Source organism: Thamnophis elegans, chromosome 14 (genome assembly GCF_009769535.1).
Source record: "Thamnophis elegans isolate rThaEle1 chromosome 14, rThaEle1.pri, whole genome shotgun sequence".
Taxonomy (NCBI): Eukaryota; Metazoa; Chordata; class Lepidosauria; order Squamata; family Colubridae; genus Thamnophis; species Thamnophis elegans.
This window is the reverse complement of record NC_045554.1, coordinates 13,188,627-13,204,238: the sequence shown is the minus strand read 5'-3', so window position 1 is coordinate 13,204,238 and position 15,612 is coordinate 13,188,627. Positions and strand designations below refer to the sequence as shown.

The following is a 15,612-nucleotide window of genomic DNA, read 5'->3' as shown; positions in this document are numbered from 1 at the left end:
CAGGACTTTGCTTCCAGCAGAAGCTCAAGAGCAAAACGTGGCCGGTCAGAAACCAAAAACTTTCAGGATTTGATGAGCCAACCTCAACTTCTGCTTCTCTTCGTATCCTCTTTGACCATTGGCATGGAGAGCAGCATTTCTCAACCTCGGCAACTTTAAAAGGTGTGGACTTCAGCTCCAGAATGTCCCAACCAACCTGTTAGCTGAAGAATTCTGAGTTGAAATCCACATACCTTAAGAGTTGCCGAGAAACAAGGGATGGAAACAATAGAACAAACGAAAGAGCTATTTCCTAACAGCGAGGACAGTTAACCTGTAGAATAACCTGCCTCCAGAAGTCATAGGTGCTCCATCACTGGAAGCTTTTAAGAAGAGACTGGCAGCCACTTGTTTGGAATGGTATCGGGCAGCAGTCACCAACTGGTGGTCTGCAGAAAAAGTATTTTTTATATTTCACTAAATCAGGGCTCCTCAAACTATGGGACGGATCTATGCAATGAACATTTGAGTTGCTGCAGAGAGTCTCTCCCTTCGGGGTCTTTTTGTGCGGGTCGGGGGGGGGGGGCAGAAATTCCGACTTGGGGTCTGCTTCAACCTCCTAGTATGGGGATTTGAGCGAAGGCTGGAGGGAAGTGACACTTGTGGTGAAGGGCCATAGGGCCTCGTTTCAGTGGGACTGCATCATGGCCTGGAACTGGCTGACCATCTCAGCCCGCTGAGCCTCCAGGCACCGGTCCCTGGCTTTGCAGTCCCACAGGCCTCCCCTCTGCTTGGAAAGCCTCTGCTCATAGTCCTCATTGAAGGGCTTCTGCTGAGCCTCCTTCTCAGTCAGATCCAATTTGAGCTGAGCTGCTTTGCCAACTTTTTCTCCTGGTGGCTGCTTAGCTCCAACAACTGCTTCCTTTTGGGGCCCTAAGGAGCCCAGGTGGGCGAAGACTGGCATGGAGGGGAGGGGCAAGTAGAGGCCAGCAAGGTGCCCCTTGACGTGAGTGCCATCAAGTTGGCCATGCCCAACCAGTCCCATGACCACCTAGCCAGGCCCACCCATTAGGCAGAACATATTAGTGGTCCGTGGGATTTAAAATTATGAATTTATTGATCCCTGAGGTCCGAAAGGTTGGGGGATCCTGGGTCTTCTGCTAAAGCAGGGGTGTTGGAGTAGAAGGCCTCCAAGGTCCCTTCTAACTCTTGTTATTCTATTATTCTGGAGAATTCTGAGTCAGAGTGGAAATGCACATCCCCAAAGAGTAGCCAAAGATTGAGAAACGCTGCTTCAGATGTTCCATCTTTGCTAGTTCTCTGAAGGTTCTCCAGAAAAATGCAAAACAAACTGCACTTGAAAAGAAATTGACTCTGAATTTGAGATGACTTTTCTCCCCCCCACCCTAAGTAAACACACAATGCTTCACCACTGCTTTCTAATTATCCCAGTTATACGAGGAGAAAATTTAATCCTCCTCCGTTCAGCTAAATGCTGGAATCGTACTTTCTTCCAACTCAAGATTACTTTTTTCAAGACTCTGCGTGTCCTTTCCCCTCTATTTTCCTGCTTTTCTTGCCGGGGGTTTTGCTCCAGCAGTGGGGGGGCGTCTGTTCCGGTGGCTTGCCTGAGCCCCCTTCCTGGAGTGCTGCAATGACCAATCGCAGACCAGGAGTGGAAAGGCAGGAAGACTTCCCAGCTGTGGCTCCTTTGACCCTTGAACATCTGGTTGCACGCATCTGGTTTTGATCACAGCCTGAGAATCTCTTCTCTCCCTCCCATGCCGAGAGGGTTTGTCAAACTTGAAAGGGGTGTTTGTGTGTATATATTTTGTGTGTTTGGGGAGCGAGGGAGGGAGAAGACCAGAAATGTTTTGGGCAGGGAGGAGAAAAAAGCCCCCGCAAATCAGATAAGATCACTTTGGTGAGATGTGAGATAAACAAGCAAGAAACAAAATGAAGCTTTGAAGGGTTTTGGGTTAGAGAGTTGGTTTAAGAAGACAGTTCCATCTCATGGATAGTAATAGTAACAGAATTAGAAGGGACCTTGGAAATCATCTAGTCCAACCCCCTGCTCACACAGAAGACCTGTACTAGGGATTCGAACCTCCGAATTGCCAACGTTTCTGATCGACAAGCTCAGTGTCTTAGCCACTGAGCCACTTGTTGAGGCTGTTGAGCCACCTAGACTAAGATGGTGACAGCTTTGGCCAACAGCTGTAGTTTTCATCTTCTCCCCCTCCCCTGCCCCCAAATACAGGCAGTACACTCACCCAATGAGAGATAAAATGAATAATTTGGGATGAGTGAGAGGTCTGTAACCTCAGTGTCCCACCTCAGGTTGACCAATAGAGATCACGTTCTGACCATGTGCTTATTCCAGGGCCTGGAGATATTAGTTCCCAAGGAAATAACATGTGTTAATAATAGAGGTGTAATAATGTGTTGGGTACTTGTCATATGTAACCTCACTGCTTTGTGAGCTGTATTGGTTGCCAGTGTATTTCCAGGTGCAATTCAAGGTGCTTGGTTGATGGTTATAATATAGTATAGAGCAGGACAGAGCGGAGCAGAGTAGAGTAGATTGGTAGATGATGGGTGGATGGATGGATGGATGGATGGATGGATGGATGGATGGATGGATACATACATACATACATACATACATACATACATACATACAACGAGCAATAGCACTTATCTACCGCTTCACAGTGATATATAGCCCTCCTTAAGCAGTTTACAGAGTCAGCCTATTTGTCCCCCAACAATCTGGGTCTTCATTTTACCCACTTCGGAAGGATGGAAGGCTGAGTCAACCTTGAGCCTGGTGAGATTTGAACTGCTGAACTGCAACTAGCAGTCAGTTGAAGTAGCCTGCAGTACTGCACTCTAACCGCTGCGCCACCTCGACTCTTGGGTGGAGATAGGTAGGTAGGTAGGTGGATGCAAAGTTGCATAGATAGATGGATAGATTGATAAATAGAGAGAGAGAAAGAGGGAAAGGATAGATAGATAATAGACAAATACATTAGCTATATAGATAGAGAGATAGATTAGATACCAATAGGACTTAGCCTTATATACCGCTTCATAGTGTTTTTACAGCCCTCTCTAAGCGGTTTTACAGAGTCAGCCTCTTGCCCTCAACAATCTGGGTCCTCATTTTACCGACCTTGGAAGGATGGAAGGCTGAGTCCACCTTGAGCTGGTGAGATTCGATCTCCCCAACTGCTGGCAGCCGGTGACCAGCAGAAGTAGCCTACGGTGCTGCACTCTAACCACTGCACCACTCAGATAATAGGTAGATAGGCAGGCAGGCAGACAGACAGACCCTTAGATACTGTATGATGGATAGATCTAGAGATAGATAGATGATAGATAGATAGATAGATAGATAGATAGATAGATAGATGGATGGATGGATGGATGGATGGATGGATGGATGGATGGATGGAGTATGTAGGTAGGTGTTGTGGCCCGGCAGGAGCTGTTGGAGCTGCCACCAGACTCCGACAGCGAGGGGCCCTATGAGTCAGCCCTGGAGGGTGTGGAGGACACTGGACAGGGTTCCGACTCCGAGCAGGGCACAGAGAGACTGGTTGGCCACCAGGTGGCGCCTGAGCCTTGGATCAGTGGGGAGGAGACAAGAGAGAGTGATCCAGAAACCAATTGTGAGTTGTTCTGGGATGCACGCCATTGAAGGGCAACACAACTATGTAATTACAGGAGGTAATTACATTCAACTAATGGTCATTAAGCTCCCCTCCCAGACTATAAAAGAGACTGCTTGTGCCACGTCAACGTTTGGGACTAAAGAGAAACGAACTTGGCAGGCTGGATTGCTGCCAGAATTTGTTTGCATTGCTGCCAAGGTTTCTCGGACTTGCTGCCAAAGTCCTTATCGGTTTGTTTATTTGGCTTTCAGCCACTGAGAGTCTGGACTTGCTAATTAAAGGACATTCCATTTTACGCTTGTCTGGGCTTTCGTTACTGAACGAAGGAGGGGGTCAGAACAGGTAGGTATGGGAAATACATTTCAGCCAAGGATCTCAGATAGCCCATCCCTTTAATAAATCAGAACTATATGTGTACCTATACATATACATAAGCAAATGTCAACGTGTAAGAGTGTTTGAAATTTTCATTTATTTTTGGTGGTTTCCTCTCCTTGCTACTATGCTCCAGCTGTGCAGCCCAAACACTCTCTTCTGAAAGGTTTTCCTTCATCCTTTGGCTTTTTCCAGAGAATGCGATCTCCCTTCTATTCCAACCTCATTGGGAGGCCTCCACTGACTTACCTCTTGATCAACTGAGGCCAAAGGGGAGAAGGTCCTATGTCCTGGAGGAGAAAGAAATGGAGAGATGCAAGAAAGGAGCCAGTGTTTCATTAGAAACACCCTCTTCTCCTGTTTGAGCCTCCCATGGCCAACGGTTTGCTGTCAGTCAGAAGGAGACGTGGCTTTGATAAGGACCTTCTCTGCCTGACAGCTCTTGTGTCTAGCAGATCCCAGTGGGCCATCCGGGTTCATGCATGGAAAAATTGACACGTTTGTATTTTGAGAAGGAGCTCCAGGCTTCCTAGGGGGTTGTTTCATTTAAAGAACAGATATTCTCATTTTGACTTTACTTACAATACAATAGCAGAGTTGGAAGGGACCTTGGAGGTCTTCTAGTCCAACCCCCTGCCTAGGCAGGAAACCCTATACTGTTTCAGACAAATGGCTATCCAACATCTTCTTAAAGACTTCCAGTGTTGTTCCACTGATTAATTGTTCTCACTGTTAGGAAATTTCTCCTCAGTTCTAAGTTGCTTCTCTCCTTGATTGGTTTCCACCATTGCTTCTTGTTCTACTTTCAGGTTCCTTGGAAAATAATTTGACTCCCTCTTCTTTGTGGCAGCCCCTGAGATATTGGAAGACTGCTATCATGTCTCCCCTAGTCCTTCTTTTCATTAAACTAGACATACCCAGTTCCTGCAATTGTTCTTCATATGTTTTAGTCTCCAGTCCCCTAATCATCTTTGTTGGTCTTCTCTGCACTCTTTCTAGAGTCTCCACATCTTTTCTACATCGTGGCAACCAAAACTGGACGCAGGATTCCAAGTGTGGCCTTGCCAAGGCCTTATAAAGTGACATTAACACTTCACGTGATCTTGATTCTATCCCTCTGTTTATGTAGCCTAGAACTGTGTTGGCTTTTTTGGCAGCTGCTGCACACGGCTGGCTCCTATTTCAATGGTTGTCCACTGGGACTCCAAGGTCCCTCTCACAGTTACTGCTATTGAGCAAGGTACCACCTATACTGTACCTGTGCATTTTGTTTTTCTTGCCTAAATGTAGAACCTTACTCTTTTCACCATTTAATTTCATTTTACTAGGTAGTGCCCAATGTCCAAGTTTGTCAAGATCCTTCTGTATCTTAAGCCTCTCTTCTGGAGTGTTGGCTATTCCTACCAGCTTATTCTACAGTTCCTCCTCTTGGTCAGGGATGGCGAACCTGTTCGGCAACGAGTGCCAAAACTGGAACACTCATGCCAGAGCCCTGGAAACCTGAAGACCAGCTGGCTGCATACGCATGCCATCCACCTCGTCTTCTGGTTTTTAGCATGCGCCTGTGTGCCGGCCAGCTGGTCACACGTGCCAGAGCCAGTGGTGGAATTCAAAATTTTTTACTACCAGTTCTGTGGTAGTAAAAGTGGTGTGGTTTAGTGAGCGTGGCATGGCTTTGTGGGCGTGGCTTTGTGGGCGTGGCAGGGGAAGGATACTGCAAAATCCCCACTTCTTCCTGATCAGCTGGAACTCGGGAGGCAGCGAATAGATGGGGGCGGGGCCAGCCTATTTGCCAGTTCTCCAAACTACTCAAAGTTTCTGCTACTGGTTCTCCAGAACTGGTCAGAACCTGCTGAATACCACCTCTGGCCGGAGTGCGGAAACCCAAAGACCAGGTGGCCGGAGCGTGCATGCGCACTGGCTAGCTGGTCTTCAGGTTTCTGGGGCTGCGTATACATATGGCAGAAACAGAAGAGCAGCTGGCGACTGCATGCGTGCCCACAGAGAGGGCTCTGCATGCCGACTCTGACACGCATGCCATAGGTTCACCAATCACAGTTCTAGGTGACCTACCAAAGTCCAATCAAGCGACCTATAAAGCAATTGAATACAAGCAGTTTTGTATTAGTGAAGCCATTAATTGCATGCATTTCAGCAAATTACAGCTGTATATGTATTGTGTGTATTTATTTGTCTGAAATTGTATAGGGCTTCTTGCCTAAGCAGGGGGTTGAACTCGAAGACCTCCAAGGTCCCTTCCAACTCTTTTATTCTATTCTATTCTATTTCTTATTTCTTATTTCTATTCTATTTCTTATTTCTATTCTATTCATTCTTATTTCTATTCTATTTCTTATTTCTATTCTATTCTATTTCTTATTTCTATTCTATTCATTCTTATTTCTATTCTATTCATTCTTATTTCTATTCTATTCATTCTTATTTCTATTCTATTCATTCTTATTTCTATTCTATTCTATTTCTTATTTCTATTCTATTTCTTATTTCTATTCTATTCATTTTTATTTGTATTCTATTCTATTTCTTATTTCTATTCTATTCCTTATTTCTATTCTACATTATTATTTCTATTCTGTTCATTATTATTTCTATTCTGTTCATTATTATTTCTATTCTAGTTCTTATTTCTATTCTATTTCTAATTTCTATTCTATTCTATTCTATTCTATTCCTTATTTCTATTCTATTCATTCTTATTTCTATTCTATTCTATTTCTTATTTCAATTCTATGCTATGCTATGCTATGCTATTCTTATTCTTATTTCTATTCCATTCCATTCTGCTTCGTTTAGAAAGGATATTCATATGTATTGTGTGTATGTGTGTATTTATTCGTCTGAAATTGTATAGGGTCTCTTGCCTAAGCAGGGGGTTGAACTAGAAGATCTCTAAGATCCCTTCCAACTCTGTTATTCTACTCTATATAATATACATGCACACGTGCGTGCGTGCGTGCGCACACACACACACACACACACACACACATACAGGATAATCTAGCATTCAGAGAGAGGCCAACATTTTGTGTCTGGACTTCCTTTGTTTTTTCCTAGATGTTTTGATTCTCATCCAAGAAGCTTTCTCTAACCAGGCATCATTTTTTGAGTCTGAAAGCTTGGAAGAAGAAATCTCTGGGCCAGGTGACCAACCATATTCGATCTTGCAATGAAAGTCCAGTTGCTTTTTGGGGGGTGGGGGGGAAGCACCTTTGAGGAAATAATGACCTGGACGACTGAGAATCCCCATAGACCTCCAAGAGTTTGTGGTTTCCTAAGCAAGCATTGATTGCCCCTATGTTGAATATGCAAAAGTTATTTAGGAGTTACGACTTCTTTAATCCACTGCTATGAAGAGTTCTTTAATCCGCTACTTAGCAGAGTTTGGAATGCTTTACACCTCCTCCTCCTTTCTCCATTGCAGGACAGAGTGGTCTTGGGAAGTCCACCATGGTCAACACCCTCTTTAAATCCAAGATAAGTCGGAAATCAGCCTGTTCCGGATACGAGGAGCGAATTCCCAAAACTGTGCAGCTGCTCTCTGTCACCCATAGTAAGTAAAATGAAAAAGCTAGCTCCTTTCTTCCATTTTGGAGAGAAAGTATCTCATCCTTTCGCTTTTTGCCATCTCCATCCCAGTAGATCCATCACAGGTCTAGCAAAACCACTGGGGACTTTTATGTTCTTCTTCATCCATCTGACTCCAAGGTCACAAATGAGTATTATTGTGCTCTTCCTTTTGTGTTCTGGCTATTAGAGGCAGACATTTAATTCTTCCGGACTAAACTAGGATTACAAATTATAGGATGAGTTTCAAGATGGAAAGAAATTGGGTTTGTACGGAAGTTGCTCGTTGGAGAACTGTTTGGCTGGATTCTCAGACTAAACTAGGCAAGTTTAAAAGAAAGTTAGTGAATCTTTGGTGCCCTCTAATCTTGGTGATTTGTTTGTAGACCTTTCATGACCCAACTAGATAACATCATCAGTGCTGGTGAAGATGGGGTTTGTTCCCTGGTTATACACAGTAGTTTGCCCTACGTGGCAGGAAGCAGTTGCTGGAGCTAAGCAGCCACCAGGAGAAAGAGTTGGCTCAGTTCAAACTGGATCTGACCAAGAAGGAGGCTCAGCAGAAGCACCTCAGTGAAGACTAGGAGCAGAGGCTTTCCAAGCAGAGGGAAGACCTGCGGGAGTGCAAGACCAGAAACCGGTGCTTAGAGGATCAGCAAGCTGAGATGGTCAGCCAGTTCCAGGCTATGATGCACTCCCACTGGAACGAGGCCCTACGGCCCTTCACCACAAGCATCATTTCCCTCCAGCCTTTGCCCAAATCCTCGCACCAGGAGGCTGAAGCACACCGCAAGTTGGAATTTCTGCCCCCCTCTGCCCCACACAAAAAGACCCTGAAGGAGGAGACTCTGCAGCAACACAAGCGTTCATTGCACGTATCCCTCCCAGGGGCCGTAGTTTGAGGACCCCTGATTTAGTGCAATACAAAAAATGCAAGGATTTTTTTCTGCAGACCACCAAAATTTTCTCATGGACCCCCAGTTGGTCCACAGACCACCAGTTGGTGATCACTGGTCTAGAAGACCTCAACGATCCCTTCCAAGCCTACGATTCTACGCTCTAAAAGCAGTAGTAGAAACCTGTTGTGGTTCCTAACTGGGAAACTTCTCTGGGGGCTGGAGAAAATCACTCCCATGTTTGCAAGAATGGAGGGTTACTATCCTTTTTTTAAAACAGCTGGATTGCTGACTGTCTGCCTGCATGGTGGAAGCAATCTCAGGGCAAACCGGAAAGGGCCGAAGGCTTACAAGTTGATGAAAAAGGAGGCCTCTTTATTGTGCTCTATCTAAACCCGACTATTCTTCCTCCACATTCTTCAACTTCTCCTCCTCCTCCCACTCCTCAGTTAGCCAGCAGGGCTTGAAAAGAGCTGGGCCTGTCCATTTCAGCTCTGAGAAACAAAAGGGGTCTTGTGCAAGACTCCCACTGACCCATTAGAGTGGTCGCCATAGCTACCCTCCCAGGAAGTTCATGCTTTTCAGAAGTGAAGAGGTGGGGGGAAATTCTGTCCTCCTTCCAAAAGAGAGAGCCCACCACTGGCCTCATAGTTTGAGATCAGAGGCACCCCCTCCCCAAACCCTCTCCAGAAAGGGGCTCGGTTTCCCACAGGCAGCAGAGACGGACTGAAGAGGTTTTCAAAGGCAGTGCTCATTGGGAGATGGTATCCTACCCAAAGTTGAGAAGCTCTTTTCAGGATCCACGAGAAGATGCGAAGGGAGCAAGGATGGTTCAGTTGCACATGGGGTTCTGAGCGAGGCTTCCCAAGAGCATGAAGCAAACTCCTGGTCCCGACAAAAACCCCTTTTCTTAATTTCCTGTGAATTCTGCTCCTTCACATCCAGCAAAGTCTTTCGAGGGAGGATTTACAGTCACAGACCTTCTCTGGCTTGGAGAGCGGCCAGGCTGATATCTGCAAAACTTGGCAAGGAGTCTTAGAGAGTCCCGAACCAATGAAGCAAAGTAATTGTCTCCTGCAAACTCCACTCCCCTTTCGCTCCTCTTTTGTTTCCTCTGGGAGGGGCCATTCACTATCCACCTGTGGCCTTACTCCCAAGTCGACCCCTGTTCTTTAGCTGTTCCCTTCATCTGGCAACTCTGCACATGTGAACACTGGGAACAGGCTCCAGCTGTTCTACTGCCTCACTGATGTCTGACTCTGAAGGCAGCTGATAACTGGCATACGGCTCTGCCCCCATCTCTGCCTCCAATGCAGAGCCCTCATTAGAGCCTTCCCCAGATTCCAGGACTGGCCCAGGTTCCTCCCCAACCTCCTCACTGTCCGAATCTGCTGCCAACTCCACTGGCTGCTGGCAGGCCACAACACATGGAGTAATGGGGGGATCCTTTATATCCTACCTCAAGCAACCACACATCTTTGATGGACTATGGGTGTCTGCAGCCTTCCAGCCTCCTCAGCCATAACAGAATTAAAGTGTCTTTGACCCTCCCAATTCTAAAGCCCAATGTTCCCAGTGTTCGCATGTCCAGAGTTGCCAGATGAAGGGAACAACTAAAGAACAAGGGTCGATTTGGGAGTAAGGCATTGATTTGAAAAGTTCAAGGAGAGCTGTTAATCCACTCCTCATCCTGTCCATCCTCTCCATCCCTCCCTCCCTCCCTCCCGCCCTCTCTCTCTCTCTCTCTCTCTCACACACACACACACACACACACTCCATCCATCTTTACATCCATCTACCTTCCTACCTATTGATTGATCGATCTAGCAAATGTATCTAACCACCCATCTGGGTGGCACACAACAATCAAATAAAAAACAACACTCATTCCAATGCAATCATTCTATAAAAATCTCAAAGAATCCTTGTTTAAAACTTAAAATAGATTACCAAGTAAACTATAGAAACCACAGGTGTGGAGAGAAAGAATAATATACCAATAGAGGAGCCACCTTGAGAGGTCATTGATGCCCTGGGACCCAAGTCTGCTAAGGCAGTGTTTCCCAACCTTGGCAATCTGAAGACGTCCGGACTTCAACTCCCAGAATTCCCCAGCCAGCGAATGCTGGCTGGGGAATTCTGGGAGTTGAAGTCCGGACATCTTCAGATTGCCAAGGTTGGGAAACACTGTGCTAAGGGACTTCTGGAACATCAACTGAGACGGAGCTTCCTTGACTATTTGGGTGGTGGGAGAATGTTCCCCCTCCCCTCCCCCCCACCTCAGTTGAAAAGCAAGGAGGAAGCAGGTGAGTCTTGAGTTTGGATTCAGAAATGGGACCTAACCCAAACGTCCTCTTCTTTTGACAGTCGTTGAAGAAAAAGGAGTGAAGATGAAGCTAACAGTCACGGACACCCCAGGATTTGGGGACCAGATTAACAATCAAAACTGGTAAGTAGGGGCAGGGGTAGGCTGCTGGGGGATCGGGAAAACCTCTAGCTAAGATCCTGTGCATTTCGGAGAGCCCCCAAATCCCACTCCTGGCTGTCCCCAGAGGTCTTCTACCTCTGCCACTCCACAAATGCAGAGACACCCATTGTAGGGCATAGAATGTCATTCCTCTCTCCAATATTCATTCATCCATTCAACGTAGATGTCCCTTTTTAAAGCCCGCCCTCCTGGAAGACTGGCTTAATTAGGGAGGGGGTCACTTCACTGCACAAGATCAGGAGGAATTTTTTAATAGATCTACGGTAATTCACCCACCACCAAAGCTGGGGCTGCCGGCCTTTGGCTGCATACAAGGTTATCTGAAGGTGTCAGAAATATGAGATTGAAATGGGCAAATGGTGGTATCTATGGAGTAAGACCATTAAACTTACAATATCTACAGCATTCAAATAAAACATATACAAGATGGTTTATAGGTGGCACTTCCCCCCAACGAGGTTAGCCAAGATGTTCCCTGGGTTATCTCCATTGTGTTGGAAATGTGGAAGAAAGGATGGCACATTCTACCATATTTGGTGGTCCTGTATTGAGGCCACGAAATACTGGAAAAGGATTAAAAAATGGTTAAAAGAGGTTACTGGGGCAAACATGGAATGGAGACCCGAGAACCTTCTACTAAGCATTAAACCAGAAAACATGAGCAGTTCAATATGGCATTTGAGCCTACATATAATTGTGGCCGCAAGAATAACTTATGCACAATTTTGGAAATCCACTACCATACCGTCGGAAGATGCTATAATTAAAAAGATCTATGAATGTGCAGAAATGGACAGAATGACAGGTTGGCTGAGGGACAAAGGAGAAACGGAATGTTACCTTAGCTGGAACTTATGGTATATGTGGGTGACAAGGAGAACAGCAGGGACTTAAAATGGGGAAAGTTAAAAGTGAACATGGGTATTGTAATAGATCCCTGAATTTTGTAATGAGAAGATGTGGCTTAGAGACCTAACAATGAGGAAGGAAAGAAAAAAGTTGGGCTGTGAATGACTGTCACCGCGGGGGGGGGGGGAGGGGGGTTGTATGTTTAAAATTGTATTTGTATTTGTATGTTTTACTCTTTAAAAAATGTATAACTAATAAAGATTACTTTTTTAAAAAAAGGTTATCTGAAGGTGCAGATCGAAAATTCAAGATGGCAGCCACAATTAGGGCCATTGAAGACTGTGCAAAATAGGCCATGGTTTGAGAGCTCCGTCGCAGTCATGCCTCAACTTTTATCATTACCATGCCCAGTGCACACATTTGGCTGCATAGGTTCTGCATGGAACGCTCTATAGGTAGCCCCTGACTTGCAATCATTTGTTTAGCAACCAAGCCATGTTGCAACAGCATTGAGAGAAAGTCATCGATGACTTGTGCTCTCCCTTACAAGCATCACAGCATCTTTAGGGGCCCCATGATCAAAATTTGACATTAAGGAAAACTTCCTTCCAGAGAGCCGCAATCATGGTGGTTAGGCAGCCATCCCAATAAAGGGCAAATTTCATTACTTGCCGCATTTCAATAGGCAAGGAGACAAGTGGCTTCCAATGATGTCCTTTGCATGTTTCCGTCACAGCCATTATGTGGTTTTCCATTGACCAGATTTTGAGGGGCAACAAACACCCCCAACTTCTAGTTACCCTATTAAAAAGTGGTTTTGCTGAAATAATAGCAACAGCAATAGCAGTTAGACTTATATACCACTTCATAGGGCTTTCAGCCCTCTCTAAGCGGTTTAGCATATTGCCCCCACAGTCTGGGTCCTCATTTCACCCACCTCGGAAGGATGGAAGGCTGAGTCAATCCTGAGCCGGTGAGATTTGAACAGCTGAACTGCAGAACTGCAGTCAGCTGAAGTAGCCTGCAGTGCTGCACTCTAACCACTGCGCCACCTCGGCAAGAACACCTTGATGTTATTACAGTGAAGGTAGTTTCTCAAAGAACTCCATCCTTTGTTTGTTTGCTAGTTTGATTAACACGTTTTGCTCACAGTGCTCCAGGAAACTGAATCTCCCTTTCTTTCTTTCTTTCTTTCTTTCTTTCTTTCTTTCTTTCTTTCTTTCTTTCTTTCTTTCTTTCTTTCTTTCTCATAGCTGGGAGCCGATCATTCAGTATATCAATGACCAGTATGAGCGTTATTTGAAAGAGGAAATCCTGATTAATCGCAAGCAGAAAATCCCAGATACCCGTGTGCACGCCTGTGTGTATTTTGTCCCCCCGACAGGCCACTGGTAAGCCCTCTTCTGCTGTGAGAATCCATCCCCCAACCCCCCACCCTCTCGTTATAACCAAAAAGTGGATCCTAGAAAGCTAGGCCAGCTCTATTAAGAACAAAGCATGGAGAAGTCATCTTGTCTTGAAATAGTTTTATTAATTCACTAGCTGGATACCCGTGCTCCTCTATGATCATAGATAAATGAACACTTACAGCTTGAAAATTAATGAGATGGGTAGACTTTACCAGGGAAGGCGAAATCCTCCAACTACCGTATTTTTTGGAGTATAAGATGCACCAAGGTTTTGAAGAGGCAAATTAAAAAAAAGTTTTTGCACTCTGCAAACTTCCCAAAAATGGCCAGTTTTTCATGAAAACGGGCCCATTTTTTTCTGAAAAAAGGCATGGATGGTCTTTAGGGAGCTTGCAGAGTGCTCCGGGGAGAGGGGGTGGCAAAAATGAGCAAGAAACGGCCGGTTTCTCATGAAAACGCACCTTTTTTTTGTAAAAAAAAAGGGGGGGCATGTATAGCCTTTAGAAAGCTTATAGAGTACTCCTGGGGTTTGGGGGGTGTAAAATTGAGCAAAATTGGGCTAGCACTCTGGAAGCCTCTTAAAGGCTATGCACAGCTATTTTGGTGAATAGGGAAGGGTTTCAGGAGGCAAAAAATGCTGTATTCAGTGTATAAGACGCATCCAGAGTTTCAGCCTCTTTTTTGAGGGGAAAAGGTGCGTCTTATACTCCGAAAAATATGGTACATTAGGCTTCATTGGTACAGCAGCTCTGGTCCTGTCACACACACCGAGAGAGAGAGGTCTTCTTGTGTTTCTTTCCCCTCAGGCTCCGCCCCTTGGACCTGGAGTTCATGAGACGCCTCAGTAAGATCACCAATGTGGTGCCGGTCATCGCCAAAGCGGACACCTTGACACTCGACGAAAGGGCAGAGTTTAAACAGAGGGTAAGAGAACTACCAGCATGCGCAGAAACGCAGAAGGTCCCTAATGACAGAATGGGGGTGGTGGTTTGACCTGGTGAAAGGGGAGAATAACCGAAAAACAGAATTGAAGGGGATCTTGGAGGTCTTCTAGTCCAACCCCCTGATCAAGCAGGAGACCCTGCACCATTCCAGACAAACGGCTCAGCGGCTAAGACACTGAGCTTGTCGATCAGAAAGGTCGGCAGTTTGGTGGTTCGAATTCCTAATTACAGGTCTCCTGCGTGATCTAGGAGTTGGACTAGATGGCCTCCAAGGTCCCTTCCAACTCTGTTACTGTTAAAAGCTTCCAGTGTTGGAGCACCCTCAGATTCTGGAAACAAGGCGTTCTACTGGCTCATTATTCTCATTGTCAGGGAATTTATCCTTCGTTCTAGATTGATTCTCTCCTTGATCACTTTCCATCCTTTGCAGAGGGGATATTCAGCTGGGGAACTGATAGTGGCGACCTGTGGGACGAGGTGGGTTAGGGTAACCCTAACCTTAACCCTACCCCCCCCCCTACATCCTCACCCCCCCACACCTGTTCACCTGCCCCGGTTCTATGTTGTCCTATTTAGCCATGTTTTTGAAGGCAGGCACATGCATGCAAGCTATGCGTGTGAGCAAAGCACATGTGTGGAAGGCTGCACACATGCACAGAAAGTGCACACGCTCATAAAGTGAGCGAGTGTGCGTGCATGCGGCGAACCTGTGGTACACTTTTGCGAAACCCACCTCTGATCTTTTGCCATTACAGAAAAGTGAGTCTTGGAAAAGAGGAAAGTACGATAACCTCAAAAGAAGTCACTTTGTGATGAATGCCATTGTAAGCATTTTGCAATAATACAATAGCAGAGTTGGAAGGGACCTTGGAGGTCTTCTAGTCCAACTCCCTGCCTAGGCAGGAAACCCTATACCGTTTCAGACAAAGGTCTATCCAACATTAAAGACTTCCAGTGTTGGAGCATTCACAACTTCTGGAGGCAGGTTGTTCCACTGATTAATTGTTCTAACTGTCAGGAAATTCCTCCTCAGTTCTAAGTGGCTTCCCTCCTTGATTAGTTTCCACCCATTGCTTCTTGTTCTACTCTCAGGTGCCTTGGGGAATAGTTTGACTCCGTCTTTGATCGTGTTTGGAATAAAATAAGAGTACAGAGGGCTTTTGATAGATAGGTGTATAGATTCTGAATCCGCAATTCAGAATCAGGATTCGAATCCAGGGTTTCATAGCCTGAACAACTTTAAGAAGTGTGGACTTCACCTCCCAGAATTTCCCACTCTGACTTTGAATGCTAAGCATAATACTATCACTCTCTCAGAGAATAAAACTGAACTGGCCATCTGAAATAACAGATGCTTTGGGGAGAAAAATCCCAAAAGTTTATCTCAAGCAAAAAGTTTTTGACCTGAAT

The 15,612-nt window shown here is 45.5% G+C and overlaps 1 protein-coding gene across 2 annotated transcripts in view; it reads left to right on the top strand.

The window, feature by feature from the left end:
• The window catches only part of SEPTIN12 (septin 12), an 89,361-nt gene that overhangs the window by 61,318 nt on the left and 12,431 nt on the right, over window positions 1-15,612 (top strand). For both annotated transcript variants that reach the window (XM_032230137.1, XM_032230138.1), the window contains 4 exons: window positions 7,474-7,602; window positions 10,880-10,961; window positions 13,103-13,240; window positions 14,065-14,182. In XM_032230137.1, the coding sequence (XP_032086028.1) occupies window positions 7,474-7,602; window positions 10,880-10,961; window positions 13,103-13,240; window positions 14,065-14,182 (467 nt within the window). The remainder of the gene's footprint in view (window positions 1-7,473; window positions 7,603-10,879; window positions 10,962-13,102; window positions 13,241-14,064; window positions 14,183-15,612) is intronic.